The sequence below is a fragment of the Triplophysa dalaica genome, chromosome 21 (assembly GCF_015846415.1).
Source record: "Triplophysa dalaica isolate WHDGS20190420 chromosome 21, ASM1584641v1, whole genome shotgun sequence".
Classification (NCBI taxonomy): domain Eukaryota; kingdom Metazoa; phylum Chordata; class Actinopteri; order Cypriniformes; family Nemacheilidae; genus Triplophysa; species Triplophysa dalaica.
In genome coordinates, this window is record NC_079562.1 from 7,318,298 (window position 1) to 7,341,322 (window position 23,025).

At 44.3% G+C, this 23,025-nt stretch overlaps 1 protein-coding gene across 7 annotated transcripts in view; it reads left to right on the plus strand.

The window, feature by feature from the left end:
- Window positions 1-23,025, plus strand: part of iqsec1b (IQ motif and Sec7 domain ArfGEF 1b) — a 146,592-nt gene that overhangs the window by 113,555 nt on the left and 10,012 nt on the right. For 6 of the 7 annotated variants that reach the window (XM_056734394.1, XM_056734387.1, XM_056734388.1 and 3 more), the window contains 7 exons: window positions 8,489-8,762; window positions 9,579-10,840; window positions 12,179-12,340; window positions 14,236-14,358; window positions 14,916-15,082; window positions 16,078-16,217; window positions 17,573-17,602. In XM_056734394.1, the coding sequence (XP_056590372.1) occupies window positions 8,489-8,762; window positions 9,579-10,840; window positions 12,179-12,340; window positions 14,236-14,358; window positions 14,916-15,082; window positions 16,078-16,217; window positions 17,573-17,602 (2,158 nt within the window). Of the gene's footprint in view, window positions 1-2,181; window positions 2,952-8,488; window positions 8,763-9,578; window positions 10,841-12,178; window positions 12,341-14,235; window positions 14,359-14,915; window positions 15,083-16,077; window positions 16,218-17,572; window positions 17,603-23,025 lie in introns of those variants that run through there. The other variant, XM_056734389.1, reaches the window with a different exon arrangement.

Genomic DNA, 23,025 nt, shown 5'->3' on the forward strand with positions numbered 1-23,025 from the left:
AAACAAAAGAAATTCTTTAAACATTTTTTTCTCTACTGATTTTATCCATACTGTGAATAACTGTAATTTTACCCCATTTCAGCATGACACACTGCGGATTAGTGTCACTGCACATGAGGTTTTTCCAGACAGACGCAACTATTATCACAGATTACCTTTTGGTGACCTCAGTATAATCATAATTCAATTTAAATTCACACTTGTACTGCTGATTCACAAGGTTTTGTTTCCTAGGAAGAAATGGAGACCTTACAGGAAAGAATAGCAGCCAAGCTCTCTTATGTGCCATTTCCATATTCATCTGGATTTGTTCACTGGATATGAGTGCTATCGAGATGAGAATGAAATCAGACCTGGAGTGACACCAGACACACTGCCTCTGTCGCCTGTCTCTCGAGTTCACAGAACGCTCAGTTGTGCGTTGGCCCAAACCGCACGCCGAGAATAGCGATGAAAGAATAAGCGACAGCTGGTTGGAAATGGCAAGAATAAATAGCGAGTGCTTCTTCAGGGCTTTAAAACAGGTGACAGATATAGAAAACTGTCAATCGATAGTTGGTGCGGGTTTAGTCTTGAGGCCTGAACTGTGTGTACAGTATATATAAACTTAGTAGGTGTACTAAAATACCTTCAAATATCTGTATGTTTGTTTATATATACATGTACATAATGAGTTATAAATATAGACTTTATACATAGCCAGTGTGGTGTTTTAGCCTCATTTCCCTCTAACAGCCCTACAGACATGTGAACCGAAAAATAAATTAAATAAATTAAAAGGCAGCTGAAAGTGATAACTGAGATAAACATGTCTTAAACATGATTTTTTTTTATACATTTAACATTTCCAATCATTTTTTTATCGATTCAATCATTAAAGGTCCAGTGTATGAAATTGAGCATCAAGCAGTGCGGTTGCGATTTGCCAACGGCTCACTCCACCACAACCCCCTCCTATTCGAAGCACTACAGGGGCTGACACAGAAATAAGATGTCGTCACGTTTTCGCTTCTTGGCCGAAGGAGATAATGTATTTACGAAACGTGCTCTGTAGAGCAGTTTGTCCATTTAGGGATACTGTAGAAAATGTTAAGGGACCCGCAGTGTATGTAGATAGAAATAGTTCATTCTAAGCTAATAAAAACACAATGCTTCATTATGACAGGTCTTTATACACCTCTGAAGACATAGTTATGTATATTTTATTGCATTTCTGTCAATAGACGTTTCAAAAAACGACACACAGCACATTTAAGGTATTCAATAGAAAACTGAATAGGATATATTTGAAAAACATTTTTGAGCTAACATTTGCCCTTTTTTACCGTGTGAAACATAAGCACAGAGATTAGTTCAGCTTTCTATTCCGATGTTCTTTCGCTGCTTTGCACTTCAAAACCAAAGCTGAAGATAAAGAGCACATGTACATCTTGAGGCTACAGTACCACTCCAGAACAGATGTTGATCTGGCTGTCTGGACCCCTTTGGTCCAATTTGAACCTGTTTAAGTATTCCTGCAGGAGTATTAGTTCAGGAAGAGAATCGGGAAAAGAGGAAATAAGTGAGGCCCTCTCCAGGGAACAGCTTTGAGCTTTTACTTTAATGATTGAACATCATCACCTTTCAACTGTTAGACACCCCCCTCAAAAATGTCACAAGCACCATCAGCAGCACCTGGGAGCTATTCGTGTTGTTTTTCTTATATTTTTTATGACACTCCTAAAAAACTCCCGTGTCCACCTGAGAGGTTCTTTTTGAAATGGGCACAAATTCGTCTGCACACTCTGCACAAGATTTTTAGGCGGGTGATAGCATCTGGGCTTTGCCTGAGCAACGCCCATTGTTTAGGTAATGATGTCAGAGAGGAAATGCGTAAGTCAGTCCGCCCTCATGTAAGGACAGGAGAGTAGAAAAAACGAGGGAAAGATGTAGTGTTAGTTATAAATAAGGACGTGTGTGTGTGTGTTTTTGTAGACCTTTTTGCCAGACACAGAGCCCTGTCTGGGAAAAGGCGTCAACTGGACAGCGTGTTTGGCGTTTTCCAGAGCTTCGGAAGGTTTTAGGTGTTTCACAATGAGGCTTTTTACATTGAAGTCATATGGAATCTGCAACCGCATCATTAGGACTCACAAATTAGAAGGTTGAGCTGTGATTTACTGAAGATGTGTTTTAAAGACGCCCATCATGGGTGTGTAAACTGGCTGGGTTGATGTGCGACCGTTGACGGAATAAAGTAACGAACCGCTTTCTGGCTGCACTTTTCCATTTCGTCTGGAGCATGTCTGTTATACTATGAGCTCATGTTACTGCAGCCGTTGAAACCCGAGAGAGAGCAAGAGAGAGAGAGAGAGGAGAACTTCCTCCGTCCAACTCGCTCAACATTAGTTCATCTTAAAATCACGCTATTTTTAGACCCACATCCTTTATCATTCCAAAGGGGCTTCCCATTCTCCCGCTTTCATGGCTTTCCAGCCTACGCTAATTTGGCCCAGACTGCGCTTCTCCTTGGATGTTGACTTCTCCGCCTCATCCCAGAGCTCCAATCTTGACGCGACGAGCCGGCCCGTTCCCTCCTCTTTGGGTCAGGCTTGTCGTTTATATTCCCGCCATCATGTAATTAGTTTTCCGGACTGTGGAATTCCCTCCCCTTCCTCACACCGTCGCTGTGTGCCGTACACCCCTCAGAGCACCCCATCCACAAAGTCTAAGCGAGTGGGGAAAGAGGAAGAGAGCGCAGAGGCGCGCAAGAGAGAGAGGGTTAGGATTTAGTGGTCTTTAGACGGAGTTAAGGCACGGCTCTTTTTTTCCTATGAGACGGCGGCTTTGCCTGGCTAGGAGATGGGCAGCCGCAGGCCAAGGAGATGTTGATGTTTGGAGGGATCAGATATCAACATGTGGTGTTTGCACTGCGCTTCGGACAGGAGCCAGTCTTTGCTGGAACTGGGGAGCTGGTAAGCTTCAGTGTTTGTGTTTGTCTTTATGTGCATTTAAGAATGTATAGAAACTGCTTTGAATGTTTCCTTAGTGTCCTCTGCTATGCATTGGGATGGGGTGTAGCGTTATATCTGGGTGTGTTTTTTAAGATCACAAATGTTTGGAGAGAGAAGCAGTGAGAAGTCAGTGGTTCTTTGTTTCTTTTACCTGTTTTGAATTATGGGGGATCTTCCAGTATTGCGTAAACCCTTCCATTGTGACTCTCCACACACTTTTGCTTCCAGCTGTGACATCTTTCAGTTCATTTAATTCATTACGTCATTTTTATTAAATTTATGTGACGTCCATTTATTTGATGTAAAAGTGTTCTGTATGTGTTTTAATCACCTTTCAGTGTTTATATGTTGCTTTCATATTTCATATTGTATTATTCCTCCATTAAAGTTTAAGCATCTAATTATGTTAATTATTAAAGCTTTTACATAAATAAACCCCTTTATGTCAGTAGTTACAGTTGTTTTATTGCTTACGGATGAATTTCTACATGGCTCTGTATTTTACAAGCATTGTTTGCTCCTTGACAAAACGCTAAGTTCTCTTTAATTTGTCTCTCGTAAATGTATTTGACTGATTCTATATGCGTTTGTAACAGAGTGTCATCTGCATTTTTCTTTTTATCTTTGTCTGTGGTCCTCAGCTCGGTCATGGAAAGGTGCCAATGTGGCACAGCAAACAACATAATTTGATTCTTATAAATCATAACCGACAGAGCCCAGTGTTTACATTATGTATAATAGCCACAATGAAATGAATCTAATACCAGAAAAACGCTTTATGTCTGTAAAACGAGCTTTATTGAAACAATGAGTGCTCTATGTGAGATGTCGGAGCATTTCCCAGTCATCAACAGGGCTGCATTCATGCAGCGCACCACACTTGTGAATGGAGACTGGTCCTTAAATGCTCTCAAACTGGGAATTGATCACCAGCATAGAGAAACTGGCCTTCAGGAGCAACCCGGTGGTCTGTACACTGATTTTTCTTACTGCCCGGTTGTTAATGCATTTAAACATAATTTTTCAGTCTGGCTGCATGATCTACCCAAGAGATCATTTTGAATTTTGATTATCAATAATGGATATATACAATATACACTACTACCATTCGTAATAATTCTGGTGAATGGAGTGCATTTCTAATAAAGTGGAAAAGGTTCAGCCAATGCTGCTCACAAGACAGCTGGCTGTGAGAGCTCGACTTTCCAGTGCCTTTGTCAGTTCCACAATCCCCCTTTACGTGTGACACTCGACTTGCATAGAAATGAATTGAAAATGATCACCAAATCACCTTCGCTCAAGAAGCGTCTGTGGAAAATTAGGGTAGTAAAAGCACAGAGGGACGATGAAGAGGACGGCACACACAATCGTAAAGTCATCCAAAAAGCAAAATGACCTGCTGACGGACTGTGCTGGTAAATCGTAGACAAAAAAGATTGCTTTCCTATTCGAGTATTTGCCATAATTTTACTACTAGCAAGCATCAGCACTGTTACTGTCATCTTCATCTGCTGTACGATACATTGCAAAGTTATTATGGGCTTTTGTAGGATTCTCCTAAAAAGAATCATGATTTAGTTTTATAATGATTGCATCACCTACTGGTCTACTAAGATCAGCCTTTTGTTTACCTCTGTTTGTATTTATTGTACTTTTTGTGGTAGAAAACTCCTGGTATTTGTACTTGAACTCAAAAGAATTGTAGATGATTGAAAAAGAGAACGATTAGACACAATCGTTTTCTGGTTCTAAGCTACTTTTCACTACACAGACAATGTTTGTTTGGTGAGGAGAGATGTTTAATTTCTGTTCAATCTTCACCTCTTAGCATCTTGTGAGCTGTAGTCCTTGTCAGAACTTTCTTGGATGTGACTTCTATGAGACAACTGAGATTCGTCCTATTTCTCATCCTGCTGACAATCTGGAAATCCTTTAGAACTTATCCAGCTGTGTTGAGTTATGAATTCATAAATGACAGATTCTTAGTTGCCTCAACAATTGCTTGAATGATTCAGATCATTCATTTACATCTGTACAGTTCCCTACATTTGTGGTGTTTGATGTAAGATACTGAACTTTTGTTAAGGGAAAGTTCATCCAGAGGGGTTTTGTGATTGTTTGCCTATGCTATTTCAAACCCGTAAGACCGTTTCTTTTTAGGTGAAGTTTTCCTTTAAAATTGCCAGACTTTTTTTATAAACGGATTGGCATTGACATACCTACTGTAGACTTCACATTGGGTGCTTTGGCCTGTTGCTGTGATGTGCAAGACTGCCTTATAAACACATACAATTGAACAGAGTATTGTGTTTTTTCTATATAAAAAGCACAATGTCTCAACCAATTTCAATGCGTGCCAATGTGTGCCGTTTCAGAATTCACAGCATAAACAATTCTGACACTAAAAAAAAAAATGTAGACATTGAAACGGTTCGGGAAACGTAGATGCTTTATATCAAGAAAAACCTAACTTCTGTGAATTATTAAGTGTTTATAGGGCCTTCCTCAATTGGATGGCACCATTTATTTAAGATGTACGTATTAATCCCAACTCATTGAACGTAACGACAGAAAATAGTGTTGAATCATGAGAGACTAAAACAGAAGCCAGCATGTGTCCTTCATTTCAATGAACTTATTTCTAATTAGTGTTTTCAACACCAGCGTGCAGATCTTGCTTCAGTTAAAGCAGGCTTTCTTCCTCATTAAATTCAATTTGCTGCTGCGTTCACGGTCTTATAAAATAACACGAGGCAGAAAATTAAAATGAGAGCTCGGCTGCCAGTCATTCAGCTTTATCCCTCCTTGTAGTTTAAACTTAATGAAACAACCCTGAGCAATTCGTCCACTGTGTTTAGGTTGTGAAATGGAGCAATGTGTCCCGATTGTTCACTTTTCCACATAGCATTTGTGATGACGGCTGTTCCCTTTAATGATCTCTGAACATTTACAAATAGTTTTCTTGTATTTTTCTTAGCAAGTCATCCAGCACCTTTACCAGATTTCATATTGCTTGTTGTTACAATAATGGCGACTTTTCCAGACACATTCATCTATCACGATTTAGAGTGTGTCAGACTTTTGTGGATTTCTCTATAGACATAAAGCGGTGAAATGAAAATTGTATTTGCTAGCCCTTTCGATGGACCTGCTGAGACCTCTTTCAGGAGACATCAGGCATCAGATGACAGAAGTTATTTGAGTCTGATGGCCTGAGTGCAGAAATGAGAAAATGAATCGTCAAATTCATCACCTGATTACAATGTGCCTTGCTTTATGTTATCATATAATGTACCATCATATATCACAAGACATGTTAATCTTTAATACCCAACACTTGGTTTGATGGGCGGTGTGTGTTTATATGTGTGTGTGTGCACATGAAACAAGGCCACTGTAATAACCTTTGTATCTACATACATCTTCTTACTCTTATTGATTCATTAGCACTAGCAGGTGTACTTTGTATGTGTGGCTCGGGTCTTGAGGTAGCCACTCGGAGACTTCCCAGTGTGCTTAGCGTGATCGTAAAACGGGGGGAATGGAGTATGGTGTGTGTGAATAGATTTTACAGTCACTCCAAGCTCCCAAACTAACTGTCCTTACTAGTCTTAACTGAGGGGTAGTTCTCCCAAAAACGAAAAATCTGTCATGTTTTTGCCCTCATGTAGTTCAAAATCTGTATGAGTCCTTCTGCAGAACACAAAAGAAAATATTTGGATAAATGTCTCAGTGGTTTTGTGTCCATTTAACAGACATCAATGGGGGCCGGTGTTGTTTGTTTACAAACAGTCTTCAAAATATGTTTTTCTGTGTTTAGGTTCTAGAAAGTCATACCGCTTTGGAGTAAAAATTAAAGTGAAATGTCAATTTAACCTGGTCTAGCCAAAACCCGTCTAAAACCAGTCAACACTTCAGCCTGACTAGGCTAGGAGACCACTAGAACCAGCAAACTATCTTTTTTCATCAGGTTGGGGGTCAGGATTATGACTCTGAGGAATCTGTAACCTCATTTCGAAGCATTTTTACAAAAGCAGCAGGTGAATGCAGACCTTTCAAGGGGTTTGAGAACAGTCTTGTGCACCGTCAACCTGACATCTCTCAGGAATGTTGTCTGTATGTCTTTTGATGTTAACATCACAGCATCATCTTCAGCATTGTTTTGGGATTTCATCGGTTCAATAGAGCATGCCCCTGAGGATATTGCTCGTGGCTCTAAAGTCAAACTACACCGAGCTCTCCTATTGTTTTTTTCTGAGATTTGACACGTCTGCAAAGCATCAAGCGCTCTGGCATACAGTTATATCTTACTATACCTATACAGAACAGATTCCATGAACAATCAGTGTTTTCATCTCTGTAATACTGTTTAATCTATTTCATTTAATTAAAAGAAGGTGGTTCTTAGGTAGAGGTAGAAAAGTTAGAAAGTTACAAACACGTGAAACGTAAAGTAGACGTTTCTTCAGGATTGTCCTGATGCTAACCATGATTTGTATCCCTAAATCGGCATCTTTGGAACAATGCCCATCAACCAATCTGAATCTAGGGCTTAGCTAGAATTTTAAGCTGGAACAACACCCAATCATTTTCATCCCATTTCTCGATTTTAGTTAAGACTTTGCATTCCCAGGAACATTTCTTTCCTCATCATTTTCCACACAGATGTAACTGATAATGGATTCTAATCAAATTCCTTATAATGTACTTTGACCTTTCAAAGCGATCACACAGGACAGAGGCGTGGAGGAAGTGTGATTGTGTTTTGTTCTGTTTACCAACGTCATACGCTTTTCTTTATGCCATTGCCTTGAGCAACAAAAGTTTTTGTGGCAGAAGGGAAACCTCAGGTAGGAGTTATGCTGTTGATTTTCTTTGGTTTGGCCTGCAGAGTTGTTTCTTGTGTACGTAAGAATGATGTTGCTGACAGCTGACTTGAGACCGCGGAAATGTTTGTCTGTTGGTTTTCAGTACTATGGAATTTAAGGATCTAAAACTTGTTTTTCATACAATCGATGTTATAAAAGTTGAATTTGTTGTCTCTGGGGTTTTCTTTGTAGTGGTTAGATAGTGGAGCTCTAGACTTTGTGATAAATGTATCCATTGAATTTGGCTGTATAAGATACATGTATTTGTTAATATACATTTCTCTCTTGAACGAGATGTATCGCACCACTGTGTGTTACTATAAACGGAGCGTTTGGCTTTTATACCTTGCTAGGTTCAAAGTGCAGCTTGTAACCACACGCACAGAATTGTGGGAGTGGACAATAAGGGACAACAGTGAACTTCGATATGTGTATTTCTGCTATTTGAATTGATTTATGAGTATCTCTTCCTTGGTGAACAAAGAATTTTACTACCTCCACCATCACCTAGAAACAGTTACTAATATAAAGCATGGACTGTGGAGGGGTATTGCTCTTTATGTTTATCAAGTTGTATTTGTTTATTCTCTGGAAAGCTAACTGAAGCTTGCTTTCTGTTTCTCTGTACAGTGTGGAAGGTGAGGCTCCGGGTGGTGAGGTGGGACCCTCTCTGGAGAACAGTGGTGGGTACATACGAGGGCCGGTGACCCGCAGTGCCATCATTAGCGGTGAGCACTTTGACGGTCCACCGTTGTACGCTCACGAGGTACGCCAGCGTCCCCGACGACCCAAACTCCAGCATTCCCAGTCCATCCTTCGCAAACAGGCAGAGGAGGAGGCCATCAAACGCTCCCGATCACTATCTGAGAGCTATGAGCTCTCCACCGACCTCCAAGACAAACAGGTAGAGTTCCTTAGGATCTTTGTAATACTACCAAGTATTCATCAAACTCCGTCCAATTTGATCCAAATATGAAGCATTTTGCATGGGGGTTTGGTGTGTATTGATGTGTCCTGTAGCTTTATTTTATCCATAGTTTAACTAGGCTATGGTTTAACTCGAAGATCTTTGTAAATAAATCTAGTTTGTTGTAGCTTGGCGAACGGTAATTCCCTTAAGTTGCTTGCGGTCATAAGTGCCTGCATTAACTTCCATCATATGCTGCAAATCAATACTCTCAAAAGCTTATCTGAGATCAATGAGAGCCTTGTAGGATTTGGAAAATGGGATTCATAACTCAATCTGGGACAGTAGTTCATATTCAGAGCACTGGCTGTGGTAGTATCCAGAGGCGTGCTGCTCACCAACTCTGTGCGAGTTCCCACAGAGCTGAGAAATGTGATTAGTTCTGCCTTCTTAAGGCCAAAATGGCTTGAGCTTGCTTTTGCATGGCAGTAGGTTACGACTGATGACTTGGGTACCATGCTAAAGGCATTCTGTCCACAATGCCTTTATAAGGTATGAAATGGTAATGGCGAGCTTCATCCATCCTACCCGGCAAAGAAACACTTATAAACAGAAAGAGACTTCAGTTAGTATCAAGTCTGTCTTTTTTATTTATGTGCCTTTCCTTTTTTGGTATATTGTATCTTGGAAGAGTTGACAAAATGCTATCCAAATCTAGCCAATAAATCCTGTAAGACGAAAGAAGGGAAGCATTGACATGCTTGGCTACAGTTTGCTTCCGTCACTAAAAGTATTCTTTGTATATTTCCACAGGTGGAGATGCTGGAGCGCAAGTATGGAGGGCGTTTTATAACCCGACATGCTGCACGCACAATCCAGACTGCCTTCCGCCAATATCAGATGAACAAGAACTTTGAGCGCCTCAGGAGTTCTATGTCGGAGAACCGTATGTCCAGACGCATAGTTTTGTCCAATATGAGAATGCAGTTTTCCTTTGAAGGACCTGAAAAAGTCCACAGTTCTTACTTTGAGGGGAAGCAGGTGTCTCTTACCGATGACAGTTCAAAACGAGGGGCCTTGGTTCAGTCAGAGCGGGGAGAAATAGTCCCTGCCAACCTGAAGTCCTCTACAGTCCAGAGTGATTTCACAGACGCCATCACAGAGCTGGAAGACGTTTTTTCTCGGCAAGTTAAGTCACTGGCAGAGTCCATAGACGATGCTTTAAACTGTCGCAGCCTACATGGAGACGAGAGTCAGCCCGAGTCAAGCAGGGGTCATGCGGACTTAGAGCAAGAGGTAACATACCAGGTCAAACCTTCCCACAGCAGCGCTCATCGTAAGCGAGATGAGATGACCGCCTCCTACAGCGATGTGACACTTTATATAGATGAAGAAGAGCTTTCCCCACCTCTTCCTTTGTCACAATCAGTCGACAGACCTTCTAGCACAGAATCCGACCTCCGTCTACGTTCGTTGACCTCCCCGCAGGACTATTGGCCTCCAAGTCACAAGGACGAAAAAGGCGACACGGACACTAGCTGCCGTAGCACCCCTTCTCTAGAGTGTCAAGAGCAGAGATTGAGGATAGACCACCTCCCCCTCTTGACTATTGAGCCTCCCAGCGATAGTTCGGTTGAGCTCAGCGACCGCTCTGACCGAAGCTCGCTCAAGAGGCAGAACGCCTATGATCGGAATATCGCCAGTCAGCACGGCACCCCCAAACACTTACCTTCTCATGCGCTCCCACCACGAGGACCCTCGAGAGACGACGACGCCCCTCGGCATCGGGCGCGTCAATTGGAGAGCCACCTGGCAATAAACGGCACTGCCAACCGACAGAGCAAGTCCGAGTCTGATTTCTCAGACGGGGATAATGACAGCATAAACAGTACTTCCAATTCCAATGACACCATCAACTGTAGTTCAGAGTCCTCGTCCAGGGATAGTCTTAGAGAGCAGACTCTTAGCAAGCAAACGTATCACAAGGAGACACGCAACAGCTGGGACTCACCCGCGTTCAGCAATGACATCATTCGGAAGAGGCACTACCGCATTGGCCTGAACCTTTTTAACAAGTAGGTGAAACACATGAATGTTCGTTTTTGCGTTTTCTATTTCCTGCTCTAAGCTTTCTTCATTTTCACATTTGAAACCAGATGTATTAAATTCATAGATATTTGTCCGATTTCAATACAGTTAAGAGAGTGATGCATTAGCATGAAGATAAAATGGTTCCAGATTTTGAAGACAACACATCTAACAGGAGACAGTGATGTATTACCCACTTTTAGATTTTATTTCCGTTTATGAAAGGATTATTCATAATTTTTTTGACAAAGCCTTGCGCTAATATTCACCCTTTTCATAAAACATTTATCTTTTCAAATGTTGTCCATATCATAATAAATATCTATGAAATACTGTTAACACATTAAATTCTTATTAACTTAAATCTCGCTGTTCTCAGCGACCCTGGAAGCGGGTGTGGAAAATATATGGACCGTTTTTGTTAGCAACAACATTATGAATTAGCATTAGGATGATGCAGCAATATTTTAATCTAAAAGGGAACAATGATGCTCCTATTTTCAAAATCACTCATCTACGCTCCCCAATTCGCTTTCACACCGCATCACTAACACATTTGGAGTGCTTGTGTTGCTTCGAGTGATGATTTTCATTAGCACCAATCAGAGCTGTGCTAATAGCTGCAAAAGATCACAGTGTGCGAACAATGCTGGGAGCTAATGCTTTTTCAATTATCATCTCAACCCAAGCACGCATTGTTCAATAGCTGTGTGTTTTCCACTTCCAAACATTCATTATAAATTTGGATCTATTATGTATTCATTGAGTGCCTGATGCTGTTTGTTTGATTGTCACTCGGCGCTCCAAATTTGATTAGCGATCAAACAATTACAATCGTGATGAGAGCATCATTATTTGTGTTGGGTTGCTGATCATTTCATTGAGGAGCAAAAAAAAGAATGCAAGCGGCCCTCTAAAGCCACAACAATTGTCATCTACCTCTCTGTGCTTTACACAAACAACTTCAATGTATTTATTAGCGCCTTGCAATAGTGGAGAGATTATCCGTGAGCATGCATTTTGATGAGGTCCTTCAAATCAGATTTCATTTCTCGATTGGATTAAGGTGCTTGTTTGAAGCTGGTTTGCTGGAACGTGCATCTCTGTGCATATTTCTTTGCCATACGTGTGTGGTTGAACGTGTTTGTTCATTTAAAGCTTTGTTTAAAATGGGACCCTCTAATCTTGGATGACTGTGGATTTGCACTGGACTGTTAAATTCCTTTTAAACTTTAAACTTTAACTGTCCAGTCACAAATGAATGAATGACTCCTTGGTCATATTTTGTTCCTTCATTCCCTTTTAACTTTGTTTATTGTCTCCAGGAAGCCAGAGAAAGGTATTCAGTACCTAATTGAACGAGGATTTGTCCCAGACACACCTGTGGGTGTCGCCCATTTCCTGTTACAGAGGAAGGGGCTGAGCCGGCAGATGATTGGAGAATTCCTGGGAAACAGACAGAAGCAGTTCAACAGAGATGTTCTTGAGTATGTATATTTATTTATTTATATGTTTAATTTAACACAGGATAAATGACTACGTGCACATAACAAAATACACTTTCAACAATATTCTTTCCTCATGTCCTGTGCCGATCCTAGAAGTCTGGGGCCCCTTGTTCTTTGTGAGGGGCCTTTGTCATAATAGTTAAAATTAGATGAGTATAACTGTCAACTATAAGAAATAAATAATTTAACCAAAGCCTGAAAGCCAAAAAAACTGAAAGCCAAAAAACTTAAACTGACAGTTAGTATCAAATTATCATTTGTAAATAATCCTTTACCTAAAATAACAAATGGCTCTGGAACCATTTAGACTTTTACTAATCAAATGATTAACAAAAATAAAGCATGGTATGTAGTTTACTCAAGATTGCTAAGCATACAAAAACACAACATTTATTCTCTCAATGTGAAAACACAAAAATTACATAACTGACTGTAAGTCTGGTCATTCCCTGTAAATGATGTTTAAGTTAAAATATGAATGTGTTCACAAATATGGAATTTCCACAGTTAAACCAACTTTATGCCAGTGGACAAATACTGAATTTGTAAATCTGTTCTTTCATAATTCGGCAAAATTAAATAAGACTTTGAAATAGTACAAAAACACATGCCGCCTTGTTCTTTTGCTTCATGTTGTTGTCGTTTTTTTCTGCTACAGACGGATAGCTTCGTTTTGAATCCATGGTCATATGTAAAGAAGCATCATCACATTAAGCGCATGTCATCACCTGGGCGCACTGCATGATGTTCGAGTATATCACAATAATTAAATAAATTAAGTATTAAAAAACAAATTTCCTTTAAAGAACACTCCGAAGTCAGAAAGTTGAATCCGCGTCATTTTAACATTAGTGTTTATGATTCGATCTGGTGGTGCAGGGGCCCTACGCAACTTGCATAGTTTGCGTAAAGGAACGATCGGCTCTGCTCATGTCATTCCAAACCTGTATGACCTTCTTTCTTGCCCTTCTATCTTCTTCAGAACACAAAAGAAGATATTTTAACAAACGTTGGCAACCAAACAACACTGGCTTATATTGATTTAATGTATGAACAATTTTTTCAAAATCTTCTTTCATGGTCTGATACACGTATTGAACGACATGAGAGTGAATAAATGATGACAGAGTTTGTACTTTTGGGTGAACTCTTCTTTTAAGTGCAGTTCAGGTAATATTGCTGAAGATTGTGTTCCCTCTTTGAACAAACTGACCAGCATCTCTAAACCTTTAAAGGTTTTGTGGCTTTGAATACATTTAGGATCAGAGGCGGAAAACATCAAAGTCCTTTGTGTTGGAAACTGATTCTTTTCAGTTGTAACCACAAGCATTTACTTTAGTTGTTTGAGTCCCCTTTGAAACGGGTGCACGCATTTATTTTAAACACTCTTGTGCTAGGATTGATACAGGATCAGATTTTGCTGTTATATGCTTCATACGTATTAAGATATCTGAGTTCATGTGGTTCTTATTATTAAAACTTATTTTAAGTGTTCGTTAACATCCTTCCTTTGAATCTGATGGAAACAGTCAATATAATGGGTCGGATAAAGTCATGCAGGCTGTGTTCATCTCAGTCCGACAAGCACTTTTTCAAAGGCACTTCCTAGAAATCAGTAAATCTCGACAAGTTTGATCAAATACTCTCTTAACAGCCCTGGAGCACTAGAGCTCTGAATACCTCTTGGTTGTGATTTATAAACTGATAGAGTCCAAATATATACTGTACAGGATTACAGTAAGGTGTCTAACAACTAAATTAAGTTATTTTTGTATTAAATATATCCAGTCTTAGGATGTAAAATAACAAAAGGATGTTAAATATCTGTTATATAATGTCATCCACTAACCACTGTATCTGTTTTCATCTTTCAGCTGTGTGGTAGATGAGATGGATTTCTCCGGAATGGAGCTTGACGAAGCCTTGAGAAAATTCCAGGCTCATATCCGGGTACAAGGAGAAGCGCAGAAGGTGGAACGGCTCATTGAAGCCTTCAGGTGATAAAGCGATTCATTTGAACCATCCTCCTTCGATTCCCCACAGAAGAGAAGCAGCGTTGAGATAAGCTTCGGGGGTTACACAATGAAGACGGATCAATGCCCACCTTTGTATAGATGTTCAGTTATTTTTTTCCGTGTTTATTTCAAGTAAGCAGCAAGAGTATGTTTTCTTGGCCTTCATTAGACTAAACAACACAAACGTAATCGCTTCCTCAGCCCGTAGAGAACTGACTGTTCGATCGGCTCTCAAGAACCGTTTTTAATGCATACGAACATTGCTTCAACAGTTGTCTGCTTCAAAAACGTATTGTTATAGTTCATCCCTTTGAGCCAGATATATTCTTTCCAAATGAACAGTTTAAGCTCATTGAAGTGTTATCTGAAAGAACATAGCTCTTTAGCACAGCAGTGCTTTTACCCGTCTCATGGAACAGGTAGCGCATCTAACAGCGATTACTCACTAGAGCAGCTATTGATTCTGACTTCTGCTGAACTGCTGTGTCGTTTGTTTCAGCTTTGTTCATTTCTGTCTTTCGTCATTTGTTTCGTTTCAGTCAGCGCTACTGCATATGTAACCCGGGGGTGGTGCGTCAGTTTAGGAATCCAGATACCATCTTTATCCTGGCGTTCGCCATTATACTCCTCAACACGGACATGTACAGCCCCAACGTCAAACCAGAGAGGAAGATGAAGCTGGAAGACTTTGTTAAAAACCTTCGTGGTGAGTTAGATAAATGGTCTCGTTCTTTACAAACAGATTTTTGAAAGCAATTAATTTGGTATATTAGAAATGCTTGAATTGGATGTAAATGAACTTGGTGCTCCAAGGTGATAAATGACTACTTTGGAATAGCAATGCAAATTTTAGGTCACAGTCTTGAATATTTAAATATTTATACACTCACCTAAAGGATTATTAGGAACACCTGTTCAATTTCTCATTAATGCAATTATGGTGGTGGTGTAATGGTGTGGGGGATGTTTTCTTGGCACACTTTAGGCCCCATAGTGCCAATTGGGCATTGTTAAATGTCACGGCCTCCTGAGCATTGTTTCTGACCATGTCCATCCCTTTATGACCACCATGTACCAATCCTCTGATGGCAACTTCCAGCAGGATAATGCACCATGTCACAAAGCTCAAATCATTTCAAATTGGTTTCTTGAACATGACAATGAGTTCACTGTACTAAAATGGCCCCCACAGTCACCAGATCTCAACCCAATAGAGCATCTTTGGGATATGGTGGAATCCATCAACTGCAAGATGCTATCCTATCAATATGGGCCAACATTTCTAAAGAATGCTTTCAGCACCTTGTTGAATCAATAGCACGTAGAATTAATGCAGTTCTGAAGGCGAAAAGGGGTCAAACACAGTATTAGTATGGTGTTCCTAATAATCCTTTAGGTGAGTGTATAATGTCGGTGTCCTTCCATAACCTTGAATGTCCAAATTTTTGACATTATTAAATAATGTGTTGGCAAAGTTAACAAGCACTTTTTAATTAATTTTAATGTTTAGATTTTAGCAAAACTCAGTGACAAACACAAAGGTTTACAAGAAATTATGATTTATGACAAAAACTAAAAATCACAAAATATGGAGAAATGAGGTTTCAGATGGACAGCGAGAATGTATATATAATGATATATAATAAATATTGCATTGTACTGAATTGTGTTATATCACTTCAATACCTTTTTTTTGCACAGGGGTTGATGATGGAGAAGACATCCCACGTGAGATGCTTGTGGGCATCTACGAGCGAATCCGAAAACGAGAGCTTAAGACTAACGAAGACCACGTCTCCCAGGTGCAGAAGGTAGAGAAACTCATCGTTGGCAAAAAACCGGTAAGTGTTGTTGATGCAGATTATCACCCTCTACTTTAGTTGATCTATAGAAAATGACATGTTATAACCCTTGAACATGATATGACCCTCATAACATAAAAGAGTCCTCCTGGAGAAACATGGGGTCAGGTCAAGGGCAAAATCTTTGATCTTCATCAATAAGTCTGCATCACTATCAATGCTTTTTCTTCACTTTACTCTTCCTCATGTTGTGACCTCAGATTGACCGCAGTTGTGGAAATGATGTTTTATTGGTTCAAGTCATGGTCTGGTGGCTTAAAATAATTGAAGTCCATTGTTTAACCATGTCTTTACCTTCACCCATTGTTTGTTTACCAAGACAGTTTTTGCCACTATACGCAGTGAACATCTTAGGGCTGAATCACTCCATCATTTGCAGTATGGTCAGGCTACACTTTTAGAAATCTCATGAGAAACAACGACTCTTTATCTACAAAATGTTCTCATTCTTTATGAAATCTTCAAGTCGTGGTAAAGGTTGTGTGATGCTCCGCAGTGTTAAATTAGATTATCTTTTTCACAGAGGACTTCAGAGTTACCCAAAGATAAACTTTACTGACATTTCGCGTGCTCTGAAACTCTATCGCTATATTATAATGTGCAGAATATAGGGAGGGGTTCTTGATTTTATTCAATGCAAATGAGACTGTGCTGGAAATATCTGTGGCAGATAATGTTCGATATTGACAATTTTGATGTCTTCCTGAGGTTTTAACACTGTAATACATTTTCAGACTGTATTTTAAACATTTCACAGTGTAAATTTTGATTTATAATCCACCCAAACCATTACAACATGCATCAACTGTCTAAAATAAAAGACCCCAATCTCCCTCACGGCTAAACTAACTAAACTCCTTTCGCAATGAACTGTTTCCTGTCACGCTGTTGAAAGGTACCGTGGGTTTTCAGAGCTGAAATAATTAACATTTAAGCTCTAATGGAAACAGCACACATGACTTGGTGCCAGACAAACCTCTCCGGCACATCTTCGGAAAGGACATAATAGAGATCTCCTGTGGAGCTGAGATAGAAGGCCGCTGCGTCTGAGCCGCGCGCCCACAGATGCCGTGTCCCGGGTGCTGTAATTAGGTTTTTCAAAATGGCTCGAGACTTCCTATGACAGTTACATGCAGCAGCAGTTTGGCTCCTCATTAACCTCCATTCTCACCAAATACACACAGCACAAGTTCACAACTTGCGTCTTGACAGGTAGATGGGGGGTCTTGATGACAGGAGAGAGAGAAAGAGACCACTCATTGACCTTAAAGCCTCCCTCCGGTCTCCTTGCTATGTACAATTCTTATTCTTCTCTTATTTTTTCTGTCTTTCAGATCGGGTCTCTTCACCACGGCCTTGGATGTGTGAGTGTCATGTTCACTGTTTATGGTTTTGATTGCTTTCAGTTTCATTGGACGGCTTTAAGACGTGCTTGTAGGTTTTGTCTGGTAGTCGTATTTTTCAAAATACTAGTTCCCTTTCTGTCGGTCTCTCGACGTTGTGTCGAGAACGACAGATGGGGTTCGCCCTTGAGAACCAATCAACTCTGACTACTATAGAAAAGGCCAATGAAATTTGGCGAATGCAATTTGCATGCCGGGCTCCGCCCCCGGAAATCCGGTATAAAAGGAGGCCGGCGTGCAGCATTCACTTACCTTTTGTTCTTCAGAGCCATCGCTCATGAGTACAACTCAGGATTCAATCCTCTACAACTACACGCTGGTGCTACGACGTGTTACAGCGGATCGTCCCTTCCTGCAGCGACCTTCCCCTGGGCGTCTCGGCGGTTCCGGAGGTGTTAGAGATTTTTTCTAAAAGTCCTTTTCAGGACTGACTGAGCATTCTCCAGCGCGGCATGTCCCGCTGTTCTCTTGGGTGCGGCACCCTCATCGAGGAGGGGGATGGACACGATCGCTGCATTAGGTGTCTGGGCGTCCAGCACACTGAAGCAGCGTTCGTTGACACATCTGCCTGCACTGCGGGCAGATTGTCATTCAGAAGTTGCGGTCACGGGTGGCTGTCTTCCTACGGGAACCAGCCACCATTTCGTCTGCTACCCGGGCTGTGACATCTGTGGCTACGGCCCCGATGACCACCCACGTTAGCAGCGTTAGTGATACGGGGAACTCTGCGAACGTAAACCCGCCAGCCAAGTGCTCACGGGCCGATCGCACCCCGATTCGCTCTTCTGAACGTTCCCCAACCGGCGGTGGCATACCGTCCGGATCCTCACGCACACACTCGGAAACGATGTGTGACGTAGATGAGATGTCGCTCGCAGCATCGGAGGGAGACTGGCATCCGACTCTGCCGAATCCAAACTCCACCCCCAGCGGTCGAGTTCAGGAGGAAACAGAAGTGATGTCATCCGTGCTAACCCGGGGATACGTGGTTCCCGAGGTCGGTGCGCGGTGCAAACCGCGCCCACCCCGGGTGCCATGTTTTTCCCGGAGGTGCATGAGGAGCTGTGTAAAACTTGGAACGCTCCACTCACGGACCGTTCCAGTGAAACCAGCTCCGGCTCCCTTACTTCCCTCGATGGTGAGGCAGCCAAGGACTGCGTCGAGATCCCCCGGGTGGAACGTCCGCCTGCGGTGCACCTGTGCCGCGGACGGCTACCACCTGGGGGGGGATCGACCACTCCTACCGTCCAAAGCACGTAAGACTTCGGCATCACTGGTGTCGAAAGCTTGCGATGTTGCGGGCCAGGCTGCCTCCTCTCTCTATGCCTTGGCCATCCTGCAGGTCCGCCAGGCCAGGGCGTTGAGAGGGCTCCACGAGGGTAAGGCCGACCCGGGTATAATGCAGGATCTCCGTGCCACCGCTGACAGCGCTCTACAGGCGACTAAGGCGGCGGCACGGGCCCTGGGTCGGACGATGTCCACGGTAGTGGTCCAGGAGAGACACCCCCGGCTATACCTTGTGCAGAAGAGTGACAGCAAGGAAGTCCGCTTTCTTGATGCACTCATCTCGCAGGGTGGGTTGTTGGTAACACCGTCGAGGACTGCGCTCAGCAGTTTTTTGACGGCGAAGCAGACAGTGGCAATTAACCACATTTTTTTCACGCCGCGACTCGGCCGCCTACAGGCCTCCGAGATCTCACGTGACGTCTGCTTCCCTGCAACCCAGGACCCTTTCGACATCGGCTCCGGTTCCTGTGCCCCCACAGGCGGCACCCCGGAAGCAGAGGTCGAGGGGGAAACCTCCACCCCGTCAGCAACCTCCTCGCGAGAAGGGACACTGACGGGAAGACCCCAGGGAGAACAACATCGGGCCCGAACCTTCACAGCCACGGCTCTGATCGGTCGGTACGGGACGACTCCTGCCTCGTCACCAAAGCCGGGCCCTTGTTAGGGCTTGGCGCCCACTTACTCACTGAGTTTTCTGTTCTCCCCGGGTTTACTTGCAGCCGATCGCACACTCCACTGGACTGTGCTCGGCGAACCGACCTCACACCCTGGCGAGGCGTGAGGTCGTACACATACGACAGCCGTCACCACTCTCAAACCGACAGTGCGTGCCGTTGTCCCGCCAGGCAGGTAAGCAGGCGGAGCAAAAACCTTCCCTCCGGGGACTCCCCGCGACATGGTTAGCTCCGCCAGCCGACGAACCACCCCCCGTGGGAATGATGAAGCAGACCGTCCCCTTGGTCACCCTGTCACAGTCCCTGGGAGCTCGAGAGCTGCCCACACTGTCTCGCTGGCTAATGAGGGCGGTCCGTCTTGGTTACTCGATCCAGTTCGCCAGAGACTCACCCAAGTTTCGGGGCATCATCTCTCCCTCTGTCAGAGGCAGGGACGCCTCCGTACTTCGGGTAGAGGTCACCACCCTTCTGGCAAAACAGGCATCGAGTTCGTCCCTCAAAACCAAGATGTTCAGTGGGTCACCACCCGCACTTCATCGTTCCCAACAAAGACGGCGGGTTGCCCCCAAAGGCTGCGTACCCTGAACAGAGCACCTTCACAAGCTGCCATTCAGGGTGCTCACACAGAGGCACGTCCTGACATCTATGAGGTGTCAGGATTGGTTCGTGGCAATCGACCTGAAGGACGCTTACTTTCATGTTTCGATCCTCCTCGACACCGGCCGTTCCCACGGTTCGCGTGCGAGAGGCGGGCATATCAGTACAGAGTCCTCCCTTTCGGTCTGTCCCTGACCGCCCTTTCTCCCTGAGAGGAGGAAGGCGAGCGGGTACTAAACTATCTCAGCGACTGGCCTATCTTGGCACACTCGCGAGATCTGTTATGTACACAAAGGGACCTGGTGCTCCGGCACCTAGGTCGATTGGGACTCCAGGTCAACCAAGAGAGGGGCAAGCTCTCCCCAGTGCAGAGCATCCTCTTTCTCGGTATGGAACTCAGCTCTGTCACCATGTCCTCACACCTGTCCGCAGTTGTGCCCAACCAGTGTTGAACTGTCTGAAATGAACATTTTAGGCAGACAGCGGTCCCCCTGAAACAATTCAGAGGCTCCTGGGACACATGGCGTCCTCGCGGGTTAATACCCCTCGAGTTGATGCACATGACACCGATCCAACACTGGTTTCAGAGTCGAGTTCCGAGGAGAGCGTGGCACACCGGCAGCAGGCGCATGGTGATGCCGCCCTGCTGCCGACGCACCATAACCCCTAGTCTTTATGACTTTTTCGACGGACTCAGGTCCCTCTGAGCAGGTTATGAGGCAGGTCGTGGTGACGACTGAAGTCTCCCTGCAGGGGTGCGGTGTAGTGTGCAACGGGCACGCAGGTGGGGTGTTGGAAGAACCCCCGCCTGCGCTGGCATATCAATTGCCAAGAGTTGTGGGCTATGCTACTTGCACTGAGCAGGCTACGGCCTCTCGTGCGAGACATGCACGTGCTGTTCCGAGGACAGCACTATAGCTGTAGCGAATACAGATCGTCAGGGTGGCGTTCGCACACAGCAGCTAAACACAACTTGCTCGACGCCTCCTCCGGTGGAGTCAACAGGTGACTCGTTCCCTGCAGGCCACACACCCCGGGCAAACTGAACTAGACAGCCGACGTGCTTTCTCGCCAGTTTATGCCTCGTGGAGAGTGGCGACTCCACCCCCGTGCAGTCCAGCTCATTTGGAGGCTGTTCGGGTAGGCCCAGGTAAAACCTGTTCACCTCCCGTAACACCACCATTTGCCCGCTTGATAGTCCCTGCCCTCGGCACGGATATCCTTGCGCACAGCTGGCCGCGGGATGGGCCGAAGCACACCTTCCCCCCCCCAGGAGCCTTCTTGTACAGACTCTGTGCAAGGTCAGGGAGCAGGAGCACCAAGTGTTATTGGTTACACCACACCGGTCTAACCGCACTTGGCCTCAGAGCCGATGCTCTGGACAGCGACTCCCCCTGAACCATTCCCCTGACAGAGGACCTGCTCTCTCAGGGGAAGGACACGTTCTGGCATCCCAGATCAGACCTCTGCAACACCCATGTCTGGTCTCTAGACGGGACGAGAAGATCCTAAGATGGCTACTCCCCCTATACGGCTGAGACCATCACCCAGGCTAGGGCCCCATCTACTAGGCGGTTACACGCCTCTAGACGGTGCCTCTTCTCGTCCTGGTGTCTTTCTCAACGAGAAAGACCCACTGAGGTGCTTGATCAGGATTGTGTTCCCCTCCTCACGAGACTGGAGACTAACATCTCCCTTCCACACTGAAAGTGTATGTAGTCGCTATTGCCACTCATCACGACTCAGTCGGTGGAAAGTTTCTAGGGCAACACGACCTGGTCACCAGGTTCCTAAGCAGCGAGAGGGCGGAATCCGCCTCATCTCCGCTCCATACCCTCTTGGGACCCTAAGTGGTCCTGGGGAGCCTCAGGGCCCCCCAAAGAGCCCCCCGGAGGTTCCGATCTTCCTCATAGAGTAAGACGGCCCTCCTGACGGCGCTCACTTCCTTCAAGAGGGTAGGGGACCACCGAGCATCCTCCGTGTCCCTGGATTGCCTTAAACTCGGCCCTGGAAACTCTCACGTTATCTTGAGACCCAGGCCCGGATGCGTGCCCAAGAAGTTCCCACTACTCCCTCCGGGGCCAAGTGGTGAACTTGCAGGCGCTCCCCATAGGGGAGGAAGACCCAACCCGATTAGTGTTGTGTCCAGTACGTACTGGACCACACGCAGAGCTCTGAAGCTCTGACCAGCTCCGTGTCTGTTGGAGGACAGCAGAAGGGGAAGGCTGTCTCCAAACAGAGGCTGGCGCACTGGGTCGTGGACGCCGTTACGACGTCATTCCGATCTCAGAATCTCCCATGCCCATTGGCAGTGAGGGCTCACTCCACACGGAGTTTAGCCACCTCCTGGACACTGGCAGAAGCGCCTCTCTAGCAGACATCTGTAGAGCTGCGGGTTGGGCTATGCCCAAACACCTTCGCAAGGGTTAACAACCTTCGCGTAAACCCGGTGTAAGCCCACGTCCTGCGTGGCGACATGTAGGACTGGCATCCGGGGGGGCATATGCCTGCGAAAGCACCTTTCCACCCTCTAACAGGTTGGGTCAGTGTGCTATTTACCTTTTCTTCTTACCCGAACACATCGCTAAGAAACTGGTACCTCACCAGCCTCCCTTCTTACCCAGACACTGGTTAAGAATAGGCATTCCATCCATCACCAAACAAGCACCCCCTGGGGGCTGGCTGGGCAGAGCAGCCTTCCCCCTTAGGCCGGGATACCATGTGAGCTATCACAGATAGCTCTAACCGGACCTAGTGCTACCGGACGTCTGTAACACCCCCTCCGTGGGCTGTTCCGTCTGATGTATCCTCATGAGAATGGTTCCC